The sequence below is a fragment of the Ochotona curzoniae genome, unplaced genomic scaffold (assembly GCF_017591425.1).
Source record: "Ochotona curzoniae isolate NIBS_2020 unplaced genomic scaffold, NIBS_Ocur_1.0 scaffold_3208, whole genome shotgun sequence".
In the NCBI taxonomy this organism is placed as follows: Eukaryota; Metazoa; Chordata; class Mammalia; order Lagomorpha; family Ochotonidae; genus Ochotona; species Ochotona curzoniae.
In genome coordinates this window covers 31,844,806-31,864,594 of record NW_024467106.1, presented here as the reverse complement: position 1 = coordinate 31,864,594, position 19,789 = coordinate 31,844,806, and the positions used below count along the sequence as shown (strand labels likewise).

General features: G+C 54.6%; 2 protein-coding genes across 7 annotated transcripts; both read right to left on the bottom strand.

Annotated features, from left to right (window-relative positions):
* Positions 1 to 2: 2 nt before the first annotated feature.
* FANCG (FA complementation group G) lies at positions 3 to 6,691 on the bottom strand. 4 transcript variants are annotated; one of them, XM_041004514.1, is made up of 14 exons: positions 6,444 to 6,691; positions 6,172 to 6,262; positions 5,720 to 5,851; positions 5,277 to 5,479; positions 4,446 to 4,581; positions 4,161 to 4,291; positions 3,920 to 4,066; positions 3,651 to 3,802; positions 2,513 to 2,583; positions 2,017 to 2,281; positions 1,819 to 1,865; positions 1,102 to 1,251; positions 513 to 636; positions 3 to 373 (listed from the first exon to the last, which is right to left on the bottom strand). In XM_041004514.1, exons 1-14 carry the CDS (start codon positions 6,582 to 6,584, stop codon positions 265 to 267), a joined length of 1,899 nt encoding a protein of 632 aa, XP_040860448.1. In that variant the 5' UTR covers positions 6,585 to 6,691; the 3' UTR covers positions 3 to 264. The 4 variants fall into 4 exon arrangements, with proteins under 4 accessions (XP_040860448.1, XP_040860446.1, XP_040860447.1 ...); XM_041004512.1 differs by having other exon boundaries at positions 1,102 to 1,257; positions 2,017 to 2,306; positions 2,517 to 2,583; XM_041004513.1 differs by having other exon boundaries at positions 2,017 to 2,306; positions 2,517 to 2,583.
* Positions 6,692 to 10,990: 4,299 nt separating this feature from the next.
* On the bottom strand, positions 10,991 to 18,325 carry PIGO (phosphatidylinositol glycan anchor biosynthesis class O). 3 transcript variants are annotated; one of them, XM_040963226.1, is made up of 11 exons: positions 17,352 to 18,325; positions 16,791 to 16,934; positions 16,466 to 16,589; positions 16,029 to 16,188; positions 15,648 to 15,827; positions 15,176 to 15,400; positions 13,873 to 13,924; positions 13,295 to 13,501; positions 12,845 to 13,071; positions 12,196 to 12,266; positions 10,991 to 12,047 (listed from the first exon to the last, which is right to left on the bottom strand). In XM_040963226.1, the coding sequence occupies exons 1-11, from the start codon at positions 17,854 to 17,856 to the stop codon at positions 11,918 to 11,920; spliced, it is 2,025 nt and encodes a 674-aa protein (XP_040819160.1). In that variant the 5' UTR covers positions 17,857 to 18,325; the 3' UTR covers positions 10,991 to 11,917. The 3 variants fall into 3 exon arrangements, with proteins under 3 accessions (XP_040819160.1, XP_040819158.1, XP_040819159.1); XM_040963224.1 differs by having other exon boundaries at positions 13,873 to 15,400; XM_040963225.1 differs by having other exon boundaries at positions 13,295 to 13,432; positions 13,876 to 15,400.
* Positions 18,326 to 19,789: the final 1,464 nt, after the last annotated feature.

Below are 19,789 nucleotides of genomic sequence, written 5' to 3'. Positions count from 1 at the left end.
TCAATATGCACTTTTACTCCACACAAGGGAGGGGAAACCAGAGCAAAGTCCATGCGTGCATGGCAGCAGGGCATGCCTCGTTTAGAAACACAATGGCAGTAAGCAGGCCAGGTTCCAGAGCACCACCACCGACCTGGCTGGTACAGAAGTTGCCCGGCACTGCCAGCGCCAGCCACATCATCTCCTGGGGGGGCGGATAGCAAGCCCTCCCCACAAGGAGGCGGTCCACGGGGGGCCCTGCTCAGGTCCCTGGAAACATTGCAGCTACAGGTCACAAGATTCCAGAGATGACGTCTGAAACTTTTCCAGGAAGGTTTTCCGGTCAGGGGGGCGGATCCAGCTCAAACAGATTTCTAGGTACAGTGGGAGAGACCTAGAGAGCAGGAAGAGGGGTGTGAAATGTAGGACAAGAGATTGGGCAGCCTCCCTCCCTCTCATGCCCCATCACCCTCAGTAAGCCTGAGGACACCAGGGTTCCAGCTGCCCCTCAGCCCCAAGCCAACAGGCCTCACTGGCTCGCATCTTCCTGGGGCAACTCTGGCTGGGCCTCCAGCTGCCGCCAGAGGGCAGTGGCTTCATCTCTCCGGTCCAGCCTCCACAGCGTCTGAAGCAAGTGAAAGGAAGCGTCTGGATGACCTGTAGCCAAGCCCCCAGAACACAGGGCCTTAGAACTTGACGCAGCACTCAGTACTATTTTATTACAGGGAAGCAGCACTCAGTACTATTTTATTACAGGGAAGCAGGTCTAAAGGGGGAAGTGTGCTGCCCACACTCCCACAGGGCACCAGGGGTAGATCACCATTCCTAGCCCAAGCTCTGTGGTCTTGGATCGGCTGGCCCTTTTCCTGCACCACTCACCTCTCTTGGGGCAGTCATGATCTGTGTGCCAGCATACAAGGAAAACAGGGAACTCTTGGGGGGAGGGGGGGGGGGCAGGGCGAGCTGCGCACAGACTTGTGTATGCCTGTGCATCTGCACGTGAGTAAACCCCCTATATACACAGCACGAGCCCACTCGCCTTGGTCTGGGAACACTATCCTATGCCCAGGCACCTCCCCCGTGGGCTTCTCTGCCTAGCTCATGTCACGCAGGTATACATACCTGGGCACATCTGTACACTGAGGAGAAAGTCCTGTAGGGCTTTGGCATCCTGGCCACTGGCTATCCATTCCAATCCCCGGCTGATCAGGGCAGCCGTCCGAAGCTGCTGTAGTGTCACATCTGACATACACCCCTGCTCACAGTTGGAAGCTGTCCCTGGGGATCAACCCCAAAGTCAAGAAGTGTCTTCAGGGCAAGCAAAATGGTATAGCAAGCTAATCTGCCTGTGACACCAGCATCCCATATGGTCATTAGTTCAAGTTCCTGGCTGTTCTACTTCCCATCCAGTTCCCTGTCTGTGGCTTGGGAAAGCAGTGGAGGATGGCCCAAGGCCGTGGGACCCTGAATTCACATGGGAAACCCAGAAGAAGCTCCTGACTCCTGGCTTCAGACCAGCCCAGCTCTGCCCATTGTGACCACTGGACAGTGAACCTGCAGATGTAAGATCTTTCTCTCTCCATCTCTCTCTCACTCTCTCTGTAACTCTTTCAAAGAAAAAAAAAAAAATATATATATATACATATGTATTCTTTTTTTTTAAAGGGGGCCTTCCCAGCTCCATAGTCACCAAACTCCAAGTCCCCTCTATCTTTTCATGTGTTTGGAGTCCCATTTTCTTAAGACTCCTAGTCTGTTAGCCTAAGACGCATAGAAAGGAACCCACTCCAATACCACCACTTCCAGAAAGTTCAGAAGAAAACTGAGAGTTGAAATCACCTTGTCCTTTATCCTCAGGCACAGTCCGGAAGAGCAGCTCAAGGCACCTGGCGTAGGACATGGAGTAGGGTTGAAAAGGAATCAACCTCAGGGACCCAGGCGGTGGGTAGGTGAGAACAGAGCTCCCCAAACCCCCATCCAGAACATCAATCCTCCCCACCTTCCCTTCCCCCCTGGCTTTCCCAGCTGAGGGCTCACCGGCTAAAGTCACTAATTGCTTCTTTTGAGGCCTCCAGCTTTGCCCAGGCTTGGCCCTCAAGCAGGTGAGTGGCAGAGACCCAGAGTGGACAGTACGGCTGTCCCTTGGTTCCTTTTCTGACATTTTCAGACAGCCGAGGCATCTTGGGACGCAGACAAGATGTGCGTCTGAGCAGCTCCTCGCAGACTGTCAAGGCATCCTGGGCTCGGCCTGCCTGGATCAGCGTTGCTGCTGCCTCCAGGAACAGCTCGGGCACGCAGGGCCCTGGGGGACAAGGGGGTGGAGAGAACTGGGGTGGAAGGAGGATGCGGTGTCTTCCAGAGGCTTGAGGAGCCACCAGCCCCTGACACCCTTCACCAGGCTCTGGTACCACACAGCACCCTTGCTCCCAGAACAACAGCTCCATAGAGAGAAGCACAGACACTACCAGCCTAGCTGTACCTCAGAGGGGCTCCCGACCCCTCCGTCTCCCTGCAGGGAACCTTAACCACACACCTACCCTCGACTCCAGACCATCCAGCAACAAGGCCAGCAAGTCCAAGTAGTGCTCTGCTGCATCGTCTGCCCTGAGGAGTCACAAGCCACGAGCCTCATCTTAGGCCCCAGCATCTCACTGCATTGAGAATGTTCTCTCTCAGCTAACAGAGAGATGCTCAGTACCCCTTAACAATAGTGGGAGCTGGGGCCATGGGGCTCTGAACCAGGCTAATGGGCTAATCCTACCCTTGCAAAGCACCGGGATCCCATATGGGCACTGGTTCATGTTCCAGATGCTCCACTTCCCATCCAGCTCCCTGCTTGTGGCCTGGGAAAGCAGTGGAGGATGGCCCAAAGCTTAGGGACCCTGGATCTGCATGGGAGACCTGGGGGACACTCCTGGCTTCAGATTGGCTCAGCTCTGACCATTGTGGCCACTTGGGGAGTGAAACAATAAGCAAAGATTTCTCTCTTTCTGTAAGTCTGTCTTTCAATAAAAATAAGTAAGTCTTTAAAATATATTATCTACATGGGATCTATACTGCTTTTGATGATCTGGGAGGGCTAGTGTTGTGGTACAGTGAGTTAAGCAGCTGCTGCAAGGCCAGCATCTCACGTGAGCATCAGTTTGAAATCTACTAGCTATACTCCAATCAAGCTCCCTGCCGGCACACCTAGGAAAACAGCAGAAGCTATCACCCAAGTATTTGGGCCCTTGCCACTAGTATGGAGACCAGCATAGAACTCCTGACTCCTGGCTTTGGCCTGGCCCAGTCCTGGCTATTGCAGCAATTTGGGAAGTGAGCCAGTGAATGCACCAGGCACATCAGCAGGACATTGGATTGGAAACAGAGCAGCTAGGACTTGAACTGGTACTCATATGGGATGCCATGTGCAGGTATCAGCTTGGCTCACTACACCACAACTCTAGCCTTAAGTTGATAGCGTTACATGGGCTACAAATGTTATTATACATATCCAGATGGCACCAGTTACCCCACAAAAGTTCCCTGTTCCCAGTCTAGAGTCCTCAGAATGAATCTAGCAGTAAGGCCCCTACAGCTACCTTGGTTATTCACTCAACTCACAAAAGGAAAAGCAGTGTCACACTGCAGGTAGAGGAAGACAAGCTCAGGTGGGCAAGGAGGAATCTCACCTCCCTGTCTGCAGGCATCGGCTTGCTAGCAGGTGCTTGGCTTGGCCCTGCGAGCCACAATAAAGGGGCGAGGCTGGGTCAGGTGGTGGAAGTAATAATTCTGCCTCAATGAGAAACAGAGGGGCTTCAGAAGGAGGTACAACACTCAATGCCTAAAGGGGACAGAAAGAAAGCGATCCATCACCGCCGAGAGCCACACTTCCCCATGTGCCTGAGTCCGTCATGGCCGCATGAGCACCTCAGTCATCCTGCACTGGGCAGTTCCTCACCTCCACCAGGAGTTCCAGGCTCTCGAGCTCTGCTGCTGTGTCTCCTAGCTGCCGATACAACCTGGAGGCCTCCAGGAGCGGAGGACCCAAGGCCGAGCCCTCTTTCAAGGCTGTGATCAAGTAGAGCAGCGCGCTTTGAGGGTGTCCCTGGAGGAGTAAGGGGACGCAGGCCTCAGTGACTCTTACCACACAGAAGGCTGTCCCCATGGTCCCCCGGGGCCACCCTAAGACCTTTTTTTACCATCTTTCGCAGACAGGTCCCCACTGCCGTGTACACCTGGACCAAGAGAGCCCGGGAACACAGACCAGAAGCAGCTTCGTGCAGGCTGCTCAGCGCCCTGGGCAGGCTCCCTGAGGTCAGCTCCTGCAGGCCTAACAGCCATCAAGTTGTGAGTCAGGACAGGCCCTTGGGCAGGGGGCATGATGAGGAACAAGAGCCCAGAATCCTGAAGGGGCTGTGCCAGGGAGCACAGGAGCCCAGAAAGCCCTGGAAGGGAGGAATGCATGAGTCAGGCTGCTCGCTGACCTTGGCTGTAGGCAAACGCTGTCAGCACGGCATCCCTTAAGCTCCGTGCATCCTGCAGGATCAGTGGGCCGTTGGATTCCTCAACCGGGGGGGTCCAAGATTTTAGAAGTAGCAGCAGATCCTCATGGGACCCACTCTGGGGTCCCTCACTCCTGGGAAGGGAGTTTCCCGTGGTCGAGCCTGGAGCTCCAAGGTTCCTCTGATCCTAAGAGGAAAGGAGCAATGCCATGTGAAAGACCTAAGCTGCAGGAGGATTACAGCAAGGTCACAAGAGCCCAGATCCTACCCAGATTCATTAAGCTATTTTTTAAAAAAAATGCTCTGGGGCCCTGCGCAATAGCAGTGGTTAAGGTCCTCGCCTTGAACGCCGGGATCCCATATGGGCACTGGTTCTAATTTCAGCGGCTCCACTTCCCTTCCAGCTCCTTGCTTATGGCCTGGGAAAGCAGTTGAGGACGGCCCAGAGATTTGGGACCCTACACCCACAAGGGAGACCCGGAAGAGCTCGTGGCTCCTGGCTTCGGATTGGCTCAGCTCCGGCTGTTACGGCCACTTGGGGAGTGAACCATCGGACGGAAGATCTTCCTCTCTGTCTCTCTTCTTCTCTTTATATCTGATTTTCCAATAAAAATAAATAAGTCTTAAAAAAAAAAAAGTAAACCACATAAAAAATGCTCTGGTGGTGGGGTGGCTGGCAGTGCCTCAATAGCTTGTGGTACCAGCATCCCATATGGAAGCAGGCTCAAGTCCTGGTTGCTCCCTTTCCCATCCAGCTCCCTGCCTATGACCTGGGAAAGCAGTGGAGGATGCTCCAGGTCCCTTCCCCATTACCTGGCTGCCATTCAGAGTCTGGAGCAGCAGGGCTAGATCCCCAAGGCGGTCCGTCCTCAGCCAGAGTGCAGCCTGCAGGCCGAGCAGTCGGTGCAGAGCAGGGAGCAGCTCCGGCACGAGGGAAGAAGTGTGGAGTACAGCATGCCACAGTTCCAGGAGTTCCCTCTCCAACCTGAGCCCAGGCTGCTCCTGTGTCTCCAGCACTACGGAGGACAAATACGCAGGCGGCTGAGGGGAGACTGCATGCTCCATCTCCCGTTCCCCTGCTTTCCACCTTGCTCTTCTGTAGAAGCCCAAGGGTTACCACGAAAACATCTTGGTCTGGTCTGAGGAGCACACAGATCAGAGAAGGGCCTCTCTCCCCACTGAGGTGACAGCCTGTGTTGCTCTTCCCATCCCCACTGCCCTGAAGTTGAAGCAAGGGAGACAACCTCAGCCCTCACCTCTCTCTAGGCCCTGCTGGATATCCTGGGCCTGGTCTTGGGAGAAACTCTTGGCCAGGTTCACCTTCAGGATAAGGAAATTGCAGATGACAGTCAGCTCCAGGCGGAGAACAAGGACAGTCGCTGGGAGTCCTGGGAAACAAATGCTGGTGTCACAGACCCTTGTCCTTCGAGATTCCCCAGAGAAGATCTCAACCTACAGATGCCTCACTAAAATGGTCTCAATAAAGTATCCAAGCTTTGGACAAAGTGTCTGGAACTTTCCTCACTTTCTTCTGGAAAGTTCTAGAAACCGTTTATTCAGATGCCTAAGTATGTGCATGTAGGAGTCACTGGTCCAAAGACTATTCCACCCGAGAGCCTGAGGCTTATTGGACTCCCACTCCGCACCCCCTGCCAATCATAGGAGCCAAGGAGGATCTCAGCATCCCAGAGGGAAGGACCTTACCTACCTTGCAGGCTGTGGAGGAGCTCTCGGAATCCTTCCACTGTGTCCTGAGCCAACCGCAGCCGCTTCAGAGATGACCCAGAGCCCTGAGCCACCTGCCAAAGGTGCAATGCATGTCACGGCGGGGCAGTCTTTTTCTCTCTCCTTGCAGGAGCAAGGGATGCGTTCGTTTTCGGGCTCAGCCACTGCCCCACCGGCTACAGTACATTCCCAATGGCTGCAAACCCGTTTTGTATGGTCTTGGGGTCGCAAAACGAGGCTTCTGGCAACTGTTACCTTGACCTGCCGAACCAGTCGGTTGTTCTTCTCCTTCCATAGATCCAGACAGCTGGTGCGCGGCTCTGAGGAGTCCAGACCGGTCGACGGAGACTCAGCGTCCGAGGCTGGACTCCCGCAAGGAGAGGCAGGGGCGGCCATGGCCCCGGGCGCTTCCAGACCCAGCTGGGTCGCCAGCACGCCTGGGGGTCCCACAGCCTGCTAGCCCGGGGGTCCCATAGCCTACCTGCCCGGGGGTCCCGGCTCCTGCTCGCCCGGGGGTCCCGGCCTACCTGCCCGGGGGTCCCACAGCCTACCTGCCCGAAGGTCCCGGTTCCTGCTCGCCCGGGGGTCCCCGCCTACCCGCCTGGGGGTCCCGGCTCCTGCTCGCCCGGGGGTCCCGGCTCCTGCTCGCCAGGGGGTCCCGGCTCCTGCTCGCCCGGGGGTCCCCACCAGGCCCACTCAGCCTCACCCAGAGGAACACCTTCTACGCGCGGCCCTCCCTGGCTCCACCCTCGCCTCTGATTGGTCGGATCTGCAAACCTCTCGGCTGCGATTGGTCCTCTTCAAGAGCCGACTCCCGCGGGAAACTAGGAAAGGGACAGGCGGGCGGAAGGGCGGGCGGAAGGAGCCGCGGGCGGCCCGAGGCCGGGGGTCGCGCGGCTCCTGCTTTGGGGCAGGCTTCGGCAGTGAGCCGGTCCGGGTCCGCGGTCGTGGCGCCGTCCGCCTCCATCCCCGAGTTGTCAGGGTTCTCCCAGCGCGGCCGAGAAGGGTCCCAACCAGGACTGGCCTCCACCAGCTGGGTCTTTCCTCGTCGTCACGCTCGCTCTCCCTTGGGCTCACCCACCTGGACACCAACCTCCTCGCACACCACCCCCCAAAACAGCCTTGACCTTACCAATACGAAATCAACTCAGGATGAATCTCAAGCTAAATATGAGCTAAAATAGGGGTGGTCCTTCTGGAAGAAAACGTAAGGGAACATCTTCCTGACCTTGGGCTGGGCTTCAAGTAATCAAACACAGTGAAAACATTAACAGAAAAGAAAAAATTGGATTTATTAAACATTAAAATTCTGCTACAAAGACATCAAGGAAATTCAAAAAGGAAAGTCAGAAAGCGGGAGGATTTGTACATCATACACCTTGTGAAGGAGAATAAATGTACAAAAACCTGACCTATGCGGGAAGCCGGGATGTTATTGTCAGGAGACTCCTAGACTGGCCTGGCTCGGCTCTAGCTCTTGTGAGTTTGGGGAACGAATCAGAGGACAGAAGATCTCGCACTCACTCTCTCATTCTTTCAAGTATATAAACTTTGTTTAAAAGATGAACAGGCCAAAATTGTGGCACATAGATTAAGTTTTGCATGAAATGCTGGCATTTCGCAATTAATGAATATTTCTGTAATAAAACAATCATTTCATACACAAAAGGTAAGAACACAGGGACCACATCGGGGCCTGACAGGTAAAGTCAATGCCTGCAAAGGCAGTTCAAGTCCCAGCTGCGTCACTTCCCGTCCAGACCCCGTTAATGTGCCTGGCAAAGCAGCGGAAGACGGCCCAGTGCTTGGGGTCCTGCCACTTGTGAGGCAGCACAGAACAGAGTGGAGGTCTTGGCTCCGAGGGTCTGCCTTGCCCAGCCCTGGCCCTGGCAGGTATCCGGGGAGTGAACCGGTGGATGGAAGATAGATCTGTGTCTCTTCATCTCTCTATTTTCAAATAAATAAATCTTGAAAGCACACACAGAGGTGTTTCAGCATCATTAACCTGGCACAGCCCCATCGGTTGCAGACATTTGGCAAGTAAACAAGCAAGTGGAATATCTTTCTGTGTAATTCTGCCTGTCAAATAAATCAATCTTAAAAATAAAGCGGGCAGTGCCATCGCACAGCAAGCTAATCATCCCATAGGGATGTTGGTTCCTGCCATGGCAGCTCCACTTCGAGTCCAGCTCCCTGCTATGTCAGCAGAGGATGGTCCAAGTTCTGCTCCCGTGTGGGAGACCCAGAATAAGCCCCGGGCTCCTGGCTCCAGATTGGCCCCACTCTCTATTGCGCCATTTGAGAAGTGAACCAGCAGACAGAAGATCTTTCTGCCTCTCCTCTATAACTCTGCTTTGCAAATAAAAATGAAAACTAAGTAAACTTAAAAAAAAAAAAACACTGGGCCCAGTGCGGTGGCCTAGTAGTTAAAGTCCTTGCCTCAAATGCCCAGGGATTCCATATGGGCGCCAGTTCTAATCCTGGCAGCTCCACTTCCCATCCAGCTCCCTGCTTGTGGCCTGGGAAAGCAGCTGAGGACGGCCCAAAGACTGGGACCCTGCACCTGTGTGGGAGACCCGGAAGAGGATCTGGGATCCTGGCTCTGGATCAGTGCAGCACCGGCTGTTGCGGTTTCTTGAGGAGGGAATCATCAGATGAAGATCTTCCTCTCTGTCCCGCCTCCTCTCTGTATATCTGACTTTGCAATAAAAATGAATAAATCTTAAAAAAAAATTAAAAACAGGAAAGGGGCCAATGTGGTGGCAAATGAGGCTAATTTTCTGCCTTACCACCAACATCCTATATGGGTATTGCTTCATGTTCCAACTCCTTCACTTTTATCTATTTTTATTGAAAAGTCAGATCTTCTGTCCACTGACTCACTCCCCAAGTGGTGGCAATGTCTAGAGTTGAGCCAATCAGAAACCAGGAGCCAGGAGCTTCTTCCAGGTGTCCCACATGGGTGCAGGGTCCCAAAGCTTTGGGCTGTCTTTGACTGCTTTCCCAGGCCGCAAGCAGGGAGCTGGATGGGAAGCAGGGCTGCCGGGACACCAACCTGAACCTATATGGGATCCCAGCACCTGCAAGGCTACCGTGCTAGGCTCAAACTTCTTCACTTCTAATCCAGCTCCCTGTTTAGGCATCTGGAAAAACAGCAACAGATTGCTTAAGCACCTGGGTGCTGCCACCGATATGGGAAACCCAGAGGAAACTCCTGGCTTTGACCTGGCCTTACCTCCAGAATGAATTAGGGAATGGAAAATCTCTAATTCTGCCTTTTAAATAATATTTTTAAGAAAAAAGTTTTAAAATCTGTGTTGAGGGCCCGGCGCGGTGGCGCAAGTGGTTAAAGGTCCTCCCCTTGCACGCCCAGGATCCCATATGGGCGCCGGTTCTAATCCTGGCAGCCCCGCTTCCCTTCCAGCTCCCTGCCTGTGGCCTGGGAAAGCAGTCAAGGACGGCCCAAAGCTTTGGGAACCTGCACCCACGTGGGAGACCCGGAAGAGGCTCCTGGCTTCGGATCGGCATAGTATCGGCCTGTTGCGCTCACTTGGGGAGTGAATCATCGGACGGAAGATCTTCCTCTCTGTCTCTCCTCTCTGGATATCTGCCTTTCCAATAAAAAAAAATAATAATAATAATAAAAATGAATCTTTAAAGAAAAAATCTGTGTTGATTATACAACTCTGAATATATAAAAATCATTTGATATATTTTAAGTGAATTAATTTTATGGTAAATTATATATTCTGATTCAAAAATCATTTAAGGCAGGGAGAGAGAAAGTTCTCTCAACTGCTGATTCACTTCCCAAATCCCTGAAAAGGTCAGGATCGAGCCAAGCCAAAGCCAGAACCCAGGACCGCCTCCTGGCTTCCACCAGGGCGACCACTGAGCCATCTTCCGGCTGCCCTAAGCAGTATATATTTTGCTTCAATTTATTTGAGTGCTGTAACAGTAGGCATTATTGGCTGTTAACAATGTGAGTTCTTCCCTAAGAAACCTACCATTGCAGTAAAGGCTTTTCACCTCATGACCACTGCTTGCTGACTTAAGGTAAGTGCTATCCCATGGTCATCATCACTTCTAAACATTTACTTTACCTCAAAGGCAGAAGTACACAGGGACAGAAAGAGAAATGGAGGTCTTCCATTTGCTGGTTCACTCCCACAATGGTTGCAATGGACAGGGCTGGGCCAGGATCAAGCCAGGACCTTCTTCCTGGTCTCCTTGAGTATGATGGCCTCTGATCCTCTGCTATTTTTCCAGGAGCACTAGCAGGGAGCTGGATTGGATTGGATTGGAAGTGGAGCAGCTAAGACTGGAACTGGTGTCCTGCAGTTTTACCTGCTGCACCAAAATGCTGAGCCCATTCCAGGGCTGTTTCAGTAGTCCCATTTCCTCATGACCTGGCAAGACTTAAACTTCAAACTCCAGTACTATTCCTTCTCTTCAGAATGTTATCTACTTACACACAATAACAATTTTAGGTGCCTTTACCACAATTCACACGCTAATCCTCCATCCTCAAGCGCCAGCATCCCCTACTGTCATAGTTTATGTCCTGGCTACTCCATTTTCTATCCAGGCCCTTGCTTGTGGTCTGGGAAAGCAGCAAAGGATGGCCCAAATCCATGGCCCCTGCACCCATGTGGGAGACCAAGAAAGCTCCAGGCTCCTGGCTTTGGATCAGCTCAGCTCTAGCTATTGTGGAGGATTTATTTACTTAAAGAGCCAGAGTGACAGAGGGAGAACAGATCTTCAACCCACTGATTTACTCCCAAAACATCTGCAACAGGCAAGGCTAGGCCAGGCTGAAGCCAGGAGCCAGGACTCTCTCCAGGTTCCAAGCTTGGCCGGGACCCAGGTGCTTAAGCCATCATCTGCTTCTTAGAGTTCACTGACAGGGCCTTGAAGAGGACGTGGGGCTGGAACCCAGGCACTCTGGTACAGGTTCTAAGTGTCCCAAATGGTGACTTAACTGATGCGCCAAGTGCCTGCTACTTCCCAACTCCTTTGTTACACATCTCTGGGAGGACCCCATGCTGACAGTTTCAAGTATGCCATGACAGTGCCGGGGTGGACAAACAGCACCTGCTCCCACACTTGGGAAGGGCATTAGAGTCACTCCGTTTGGTTCAATTAGGAATAATCGATGGGCCATGTTACAGAATGCTCTGTAAGGTTAGGGAGGTCTGACAGAAGGCAGCACAGCACAGCCAGGAAGCCAGCAAGGTTCCCACACCAGTGAAGGGCAAAGGCTGTTGGGCAGCAAAGACCCAGCAGAGGAGGTTACTCAGTGCTGTTCCAGACAGTAGAGCTTGTGTTCCATGACGCCTGAGCTGCTTCTCATTCTCAGCAATGTGTTGCATGGCAAAGGGAGAGACTCTTACAGGACACGGAGGTTTCCCCTACATCTCTCACACACATTTTACATCAACATTTTATTCTTCTTGGGAAACCAAATTCTTAGTCCCTCAGATGCATCCAAGCCCAAGGTCATGGATCATTCTCCACTGTAACTCTCCACCTGATCTTAGCCAAAAGGCCGAGAAAGCGATCCACTGTAACTCTGAATTATAGTGAAGTCCCAGAAGCCAGCAGCCCCTGGCTGCATGGCGGTAAGAGATGGTGTGGCCAGGCGTCTGCAGCAGATCATCCAGTGCCTGGATGGGCCAGGCTGATTTGTCCTCCAGCTCCCACAGAGCCAGCAGCCACGATGGCCTAGGCTACCTCTGCTGGGACAGAACTAGCTGCCTGAACCAGGAGCTCACAGCACCATCCACTCGCATCACCAGAGCTATGCCCAGGAGAAGTCCCACGCTGCTCACAATGAAGCCCAAGGCTTCAAAAATGAACCTGCAATGAAAAGTGCAGACTCTCAGGGGACGGTCAGCGGCCTCGTCCCTCCTCCTTGCGGAGGCCAAAGCGGCTCAGCCTGCACGTTCACACTCCACTCCAAAGGTCCCCACCCCACCACGGTTCCTCCTCAAGCACACCCACTCACTTGGGAGCAAACACCTTCCAGACCATGAGATGCCTGCGGAGGATGGAGGCTGCCAAGGCACAGGCCAGAATCTGAGGGAGGAAAGCCGGGGCCAGGTTACTCAGGAGAATGGGGAGGGAACAGGGAGAGTTACTATAGTCACCTGCATAAAATGCAAGGGGGTGGGAAGTTGTGTGTGTGTCACTAAAAACAATGACAACCAAAACCGTGGACTATGGGTTGAGACTCAATTCTTTTTTTTTTCTCCTGGTTAACACTGATTTGGCACATAACCTGGGCAGTCTCCATTCATCTGTGATGTGACAGTCGGGCCCTGCTTCCCGAGGTGGAAGATGTTGGCGTATATTCCTTGCCCCAGAGAAGGGCAGAGACCTCACTGCAGCGTGGAGGAAGGAATTCTGGCCATCAGCTCATGCTGCCAGCCTGCCCACTAGTGAAAATCCTCTCATGCAACAAACAGGGTCCAGATTAGGCTGCGAGAGGGAACTGGCCCAGGACTGGGATTAGGGAGACTCAGTAAGTTTCCACACTACTATCTGAGGTCACTGAGCTTATCTGCCCCTCGGGGAAGACTCCCAAGGTTTCAAAATTCTCTAAGGACACACATGGGGAAAGGTGGCCAACTCCCTGGTCTGTCCCTTACACTCACCTGGATGCCAAGGACAAAGAGGTATTTGAGGCCCAGCTGCAGCAGCGCTGCGTTGAAGTGCTGAGGGGCATCCCGGAGCCTCATCTCCATCAGTGGCTCCTCCCCATCCTCCTCCTCCTCCTCAGGCCTGACTTTGGTTTCAGTCTCCTGCCCTGGGAGGTGACGTCTCTTCTTTGGTCCCTGACGCTCACACAGGAAGGGCCAGAGCAGGAGCAGTGGACAACCTACTGCCCGGGGGAGTAGAGCTGCTATCAACAGAGGACCTTGGTGGACCAGCTCACCCCGTCCCCAACCTGCCTCAGTGGCTCAGTGTTCACTGAGCCTAGACCTAGGGGTACCAATGATCTAACAAAAACACATCTCCCCACTAAAATCTGGAGGCAGGGGGCCTCCCTTTCTTTTCACACGTTCAAAGTAAACAATGGAAGCTGAGGAGGGCTAAGGAGGTACCTGCAAAGAGAAGGTGGGAGGCGAAGGTGTTGGCTCCCACTAGCAGAGCAGGAAGCCAAGTAGAGGACCCATGGCCTTCTGGGAATCCCACAAAGGCTGCATGCCAGTGGATGGCAGGGAAGACAGGCTGGTGGCCCGTGGAGTAAAAGGTCTGTGTGGCCATGAGGGCCCAGGCTGAGACTGCCCGCCAGGGCACAGTGAATGGGCCTGAAAGGAAAGATCCAGTGCTTGACAAATGCCTCATCCCCTCTCTGGAGCCCACTGTTGCACATCAGTGCCGATTCTCTCACTCTCTCAATTACATGTTCACTGCTCCCATGGAAAAATCAAAGTGTGCTCAGGAAGAAGCAACATTTCAACACACAAGGAAATCTTGGAGGACTCCTTGCCTCATCCCCCCCATGAGCTCTGTCAGCCAGCAGGAAGAATCAACTAGTATCACAGGGCAGAGAAAAAATCAGGAATGCCTTCTCACTCCGGGGTGTGGAGTGAAAGTGAGGATGAACTGTTGGAACATCAGGCACCGGGCTCGCGTCACCCCGGTTCTGGGCTGGTCCAGAACTGGGATGTGCACTCACCAGGGGTTGTGACAGGGCTCCCGGCAGCAAGCAGGTGCAGGAGGAGGAAACTCTGCAGGAACAGAAGCAGGAACACAAGACTGATGCGCTCTGCATGCAGCAGCAGGAGTGGGAAGGCCAACAGAGTAAGGGCTGTGACCATGGCAGCCGAGTAGACGCTCCCCAAATGATAGGCTGCCACTGTCAGCGGGCCCTGAGACCTGGCCCTCTCGAGCCGGCCCCGGAACTCCTCCTGCATGTGCCGGTAGATTTGAGGGACCACATAATCCAGGTCGGCCTGAGAAGTAGGGGGGCCTGAGAAGGGAGTGAGGACAGTCCTGGTCCCTGGGGCACTGGCTCCAGCCTTCACCAGCACCGTCACGGGCCTCCAGAGCAGCAGCAGGAGCCCAGAAGCGGCCAGCCCCACCACTGCCCGAGGCAGCACAGCCGATGCCCCCGAAACCAGGGCCCTGAGCCGTGGCGGCGCTTCATCTGCTCCTGAAGCCAGCGCCCAGTAGGCAGCAGTGCCCAGTGCCATCAGGGGCAGCCCCCAACGCACAAAAAGAACGGGGGGCTCAGGGCTCTTGAGGTTCCCATAGTGGCGAAGCCAGAGGCGCACAGAGGCTAACAGGGCCACCAGAGCCCCGACACAAGCTCCGTACCACAGATTCTTGGCTCGACCACCCACCATGGATGCCAGCGGACTCAACCACGGAGAGGAGTGGCAAGCTGGTGTCTCTTCAGGGCAGCGATGGAAAAGCCCAGCTAGCCTTGTACACAAAAGCAAGCCAACTCCGAGCCCCAGGGCATATGTGCCACTGTGCCGTGGGGGGCCTGTTGGAGCAGAAGAGCCAAGGCGGGGTACTGTGAGCTGCTTGGGTGGTAGCATCGGGCCCTCCCAGTGAAGCTGCACCACGAGCAGCAAGATGAGCGAGCCCAGAAGGAAGGGGGTGGCCCTGGCTTCAGCTACAACAAAGCTATCAGAGAAGAATGCAGCCAAGCGAATGAGCAGAAGCAACAGGATGGGCACTGGGATGGGAAACAGGGTTGTGAGCGGCTTCCTGGTCCCCCAGCTGGCCCAGGCTTTCCACAGAGAAGGCAGGAGGGAGCCCATTGCAGCCACTGCCATTAGAACCACCAGGTCCAACTTTAGCCCAGAGGCCACCAGCAACCCAGCAGACACAATGGCCCCAGTCAAGCCCCAGGCCACAGGGACCAGAAGTAGGGAACGGAAGGGGAAGGCTGGGGATGTTGCCCACTGAGATGCCAGCATGCAGAGAAAGCAGGCAGCAGCCAGGAGGATGGCACCCCCCGCCATGCGGACCAGAGAGAAACGTGCCCAAGACTCGAGGCACAGGGCCCGGGCTCCCCGCAGGAACTGCTGCAGCTCTGCAGTCACAGTCTTCAGTGCCGCCTCGGTCCCCAGCGGGTCCTTGAGAAGCCGCTGGTAGTCAGCAGAGGCCTTGGAGAACAGGTGCTGCAGCTGATGGAGCTCCTTCATGTGGAGGTCCTGTGTGGCTGCTGAATAGGTGTGAAGAAAGCGGGACACCTGGCAGAAAGCAAAATCAGAAGCCACAGTAAACAGAGGCAAAGACAGGGATCTTAAGAAGGTCTACCTGGGAATCAGCTCAAACTGTCCATGATGGGGGAAGGGTAGGTTAACAAAACAGGAACAAGGGGATGGCAGATGGCAGGTGGAATTAGCAGTGGATAATGGACAACACAGTGGGTCACTGAGCTTCTCTCCTGGCCACCCCAACTTTGTCACATGAAAGCCAGTCCCCTTCCTTCCCTACCTGCTGGGCATTGATATGGAGGGCTGAGGCTTGGGCTAGAGCAGAGGAGAGGGGCTGGGCATCCTTGCCCCCTGAGAACAGCTCGGCCATCACTTCTCCAATGTTCCCGAATGGGATGGGCAATCCCAGCAGCAGGGCCAGTGTGGGCACAAGGCTGATTTGAGGAATCACCTCTGGTTCCTAGGAGGAAGGAAAAGTACAGAGCCCAATGGGCTCATCACAATGCTGAAGTTGGTATTTGGGATGGAAAAGTTAGTGGTGTGGGTAGGAAACGGGAACAGGATCTACCAGGAGCAGGGATCTGGGGCTACATCAGGGATGTTGTCATCGCAGTGTGCGCTGAACACTGGCAGACGGCATGAGGAGCAGCACAAATCTCACCTCTGGTGGAACGCTAGCGAAAAGGGCCGTGGGGCTGTATACAAAGAGTGCAGCTGAGACCTCCAGCTCACTGTCCCCGCCGTGGTCACCAGTCATGGTCATCCCGTGGTCCCCAGCCACCACCAGCAGTGTGTCATTTTCCAGACGCTCCACAAGTCCCCTGTGAGCCAAGTGAGGTGTTACAGATAAGGGATGGGTAAAGACTTTGCTCAGGGGTCCACTGACCTCCAGGAACCCTCTATACCATAATCCTGACACCCAAAACTATACACTGTTACTCAAGACGGCCTAGACCCCTGGAGTCACAAACAGCCGAGAGGATAGCATTCAGCCAGGACAAAGAGACTATGACGAGGACTTACTTCTTCTGGAACCTTGGATCCCAAGCTTCTCAGACACACACCCACCCACTCCCTCAACCAGTACCCCACACTCACTGGATCACCTGGTCCATCTGGCTCAGTTTCTTGGCCATTTCAGGGTGCTGAGGGCCATGCTTGTGGCCACAGTGATCCACACCCAGGAAGTGGGCGATCAGCACGTCCCATTCACTGCTGTCCACTGTGAAGGGGAGAAGGCTGAGTACAGGGTGCCCAAGGCCCACACCTCAGCCCCAGCCAGCCTGTGACATTCCCCAGGTGCTGCTCCCACAGAAGGCTCTGCGCACCCGTGTATGTGCGTGTGTGTTCCCGTCTGTCCCACAGTGGCCCTCCTCGCCTTGCAGTCTTGGTCACAGACAGAGGCTGCCGGCCCCACACTCACTGGTTGAATAGAGGTGCTCCAGGATGCCGTGGTCCACGGTATGAAGATCTCTGACGTTGAAGGACGAGAAGAAGAAGGCTTGGGAGAAAGCTCCAGGGAAAAGGTCTTTCCAGGTGTCATCTCCCATGAAGACGACACGCTTTCCTGAGGGGACACGAGCGGGGGGCCAGAGAGGAAGACCCACAAAGACCTCACACCTGCAGCTCACCCACCAGCTCACACTCTCCTGAGCCTAATGTCTGCAGGGAGTTTCCCAAGATACCCATGCTCCATCGAGGCTCCTCCCTCCTGCTTCCTAATCACCTGTCAGCTCTCAGGGCCTGAGCATTTTGTCAAGGCCTTTCCCCACCCTGTGAACTGAGGCCCCATCTTCCCTCACTCCTGTCCCTTTACCCAGAGCTCCCTGCTGCAGACTTCAGGCTTCACCAAGAACACAAAGGCCAGACCCACATCTCTTTCTCCTCCCCAACCCTCCACTCCGTAGCCAAGCCTGTAGCCCAATTCCTGGCTCCCTGACTTCTCAAGCAATTTGCCAAGACCTCCCACGGGGCACAGACTGACCTGCATCGTTGAGCTGCTTAATGAGATTGTCTTCTACTATGGCGTGACTGGCAAAGTTACTGCCAGCGTCGATAAAAGTGGGCAGGGAGCCAGTGGTGAGGGCCTTCAGGCGCTGCATAGTGGTGGTGGGGGGATCAACCAGGGATCGGTAGAGCCGGGCATGGTGGGGCTGGGTCTCTAACAGCCTTTGCAAAGAACCTAGTTTACCCAGAAAGGGCACAGGTGGCTCCACAGACGTAGGCAGACGCTGGGGCTGGGCAAAGTCAAACCGCAGAGCGTCTATCAGCACCAACACCACTCGGGAGAAGCGGGGAGCTATCCAGCAGGTCCCCGGCTTTCCTAGATGCTCCCCCGACAGGGGCCCAGGGCCTGGGGGCTCTTGGCAGCTGCTGCGATTAGTGAGCTCCAGGCGGGTGAGCAGGAAGCCACTGGTGAAGAGGGCAATGCCAGCATAGAAGAGGAAGCTGACCCAGGCCAGGAAAAGTAGCACCGAGACCTTCCGCATCCTGGGAAGGGCAGAGGAGGGAACCGGTCATTGAAGGACAATCGCTCACTATCACGCTCAGCTAGAACCACTTGTGCTCGGAAGCCTGTCTGGGCAGAAGCAGTCCTGTGGCTAGCCCATCGCCTCGTTCCATCGGGCCCTCGAGGTCCCCAGCCCAGGGGCGCGTCCATCGGGAGCTGCAGAGCCACCTGCGATGCACTCAGCCAGGGGCAGAGGAATCTAAGAGTACATTCAGGACGACCGAAAGCTGGCAGCTCACAGCCTGCCAAGCTAACTTGTGCCAGGTGCAGGGCTGGGTGGCCAGGCCGTCCGCGCCGCCTGGCGGGCACCGAGGGGACGGCGGGCAAGAGTCGCGCTCCGCTTCCGGGCGGCCCGGTCCGCCGGGGGGGACGAGGTGCGACCTCTCTTGTGCCCGGGGGCAGGACCGACAGGTGGAGCGGCCAGCTAGGAATGGCAGGGCGCCGGGCCCGCCTCCGCCTGGACACGCAGGGCCCCGGCCTCGGTACCCTCGGCAGCGCGTCGGGGCCAGGGCCGCTGCGCCCTTCCTTGGGGATAGAGGAGCGTGAGGAGTTCGGGGGAGACCCTGGCTCACCTGCAGCGGCGCCCGGAAGTGCGGCAGCGGCGCCGGGGGCCTGGCACCATCAAGGTGCGCGTGGCGGACAGAGCGGCCCGCAGGGGCCTCCGTCGCCCTCTGCCGGCACCTCGGTGGAAATCCAGCGAGGAGCGTTAAGGGATTGGCCAGCTTGACCACACTTGTTAAGGTAGAAGGGATGAAGGGCCCAGGAACTTAGCCAGCGGGCTTCAGGGCCCATTCGTGGTGAAGCGTACAGGGTGTGGAGTCAAACATGGCTCCAGTCCTAGCTCTGTCCCTCATTATCATGATTTGGCTTTGCCTAGTAAAATGAAAATAATGCTGCCCTCTGCTTTGCTAACTCTGATTGATTGGATTTCTATCAATAGGTGACACACAGAGATGCTGAGTCCATTAGCCATGAGGCAGGTGCTGGGAAGAACACTGAAGTCCACCAGGATGGCTAATCATTAAAGACAACCAAATTGAAGCCTTCATTCACTGCGGCTGGGATGGTAAAAACGGGGCAGTGGCTTTGGGAACCACACCAACAGATTCTCAAAAGGCTAAATAAACACTAGTAACTCAACAGCAGCACTCCTGGGTGCAAACACCTGTAACCAAACAAGGCTGTATCCATGAATGTTCACGTTTGTATTCTCCATGGTGGGGCCCCCCGCACAGTAGCCTGGTGGCTAAAGTCCTCGTCTTGCATGTCCAGGATCCCATATGGACACTAGTCCGTGTCCTGGCTGCTCTGCTTCCATCAGGCTCCCTGCTTGTTGCCTGGGAAAGCAGTTGAGGACAGTCCAGAGCCTTGGGTCACTGCACCCACATGGGAGACCCAGAAGAAGCTCCTGGCTCCTGGCTTCAGATCAGCTCAGCTCCAGCCTTTGTGGCAGCTTGAAGGAATGAACCACTGGATGGAATATCCGTTTCTTCTTCCCACCGTAAATCTGATGTTCCAATAAAAATAAGTAAATCTTTAAAAAAAAAAAAAAAACACTATCTTGCATGGTAGCCAAACAAGGCTGTATCCATGAACATGCGTTAGCATTCTCCATGGTAGCCACAAGTGGAAACTCAAGTGTCCAACACTGATGAATAAACAAAACATGGTTTACCAGTACCCTGGAAAATTTGTATGTGGCAGGTAGGGTTGAGGAAATGTGTGACAGAATCATTCTAAATTGGATGGGTGTACAGCTCTGAACATGTTAAAAAAGTGCTGAATTCACATTTTTTAAAAAGACTTATTTATTTGTATTGGAAAGGCAGATATACAGAGAGGAAGATCTTCCATCCAACGATTCAGTCCCCAAGTGACCGCAATGGCTGGTGCTGAGCCAATCCGAAACCGGG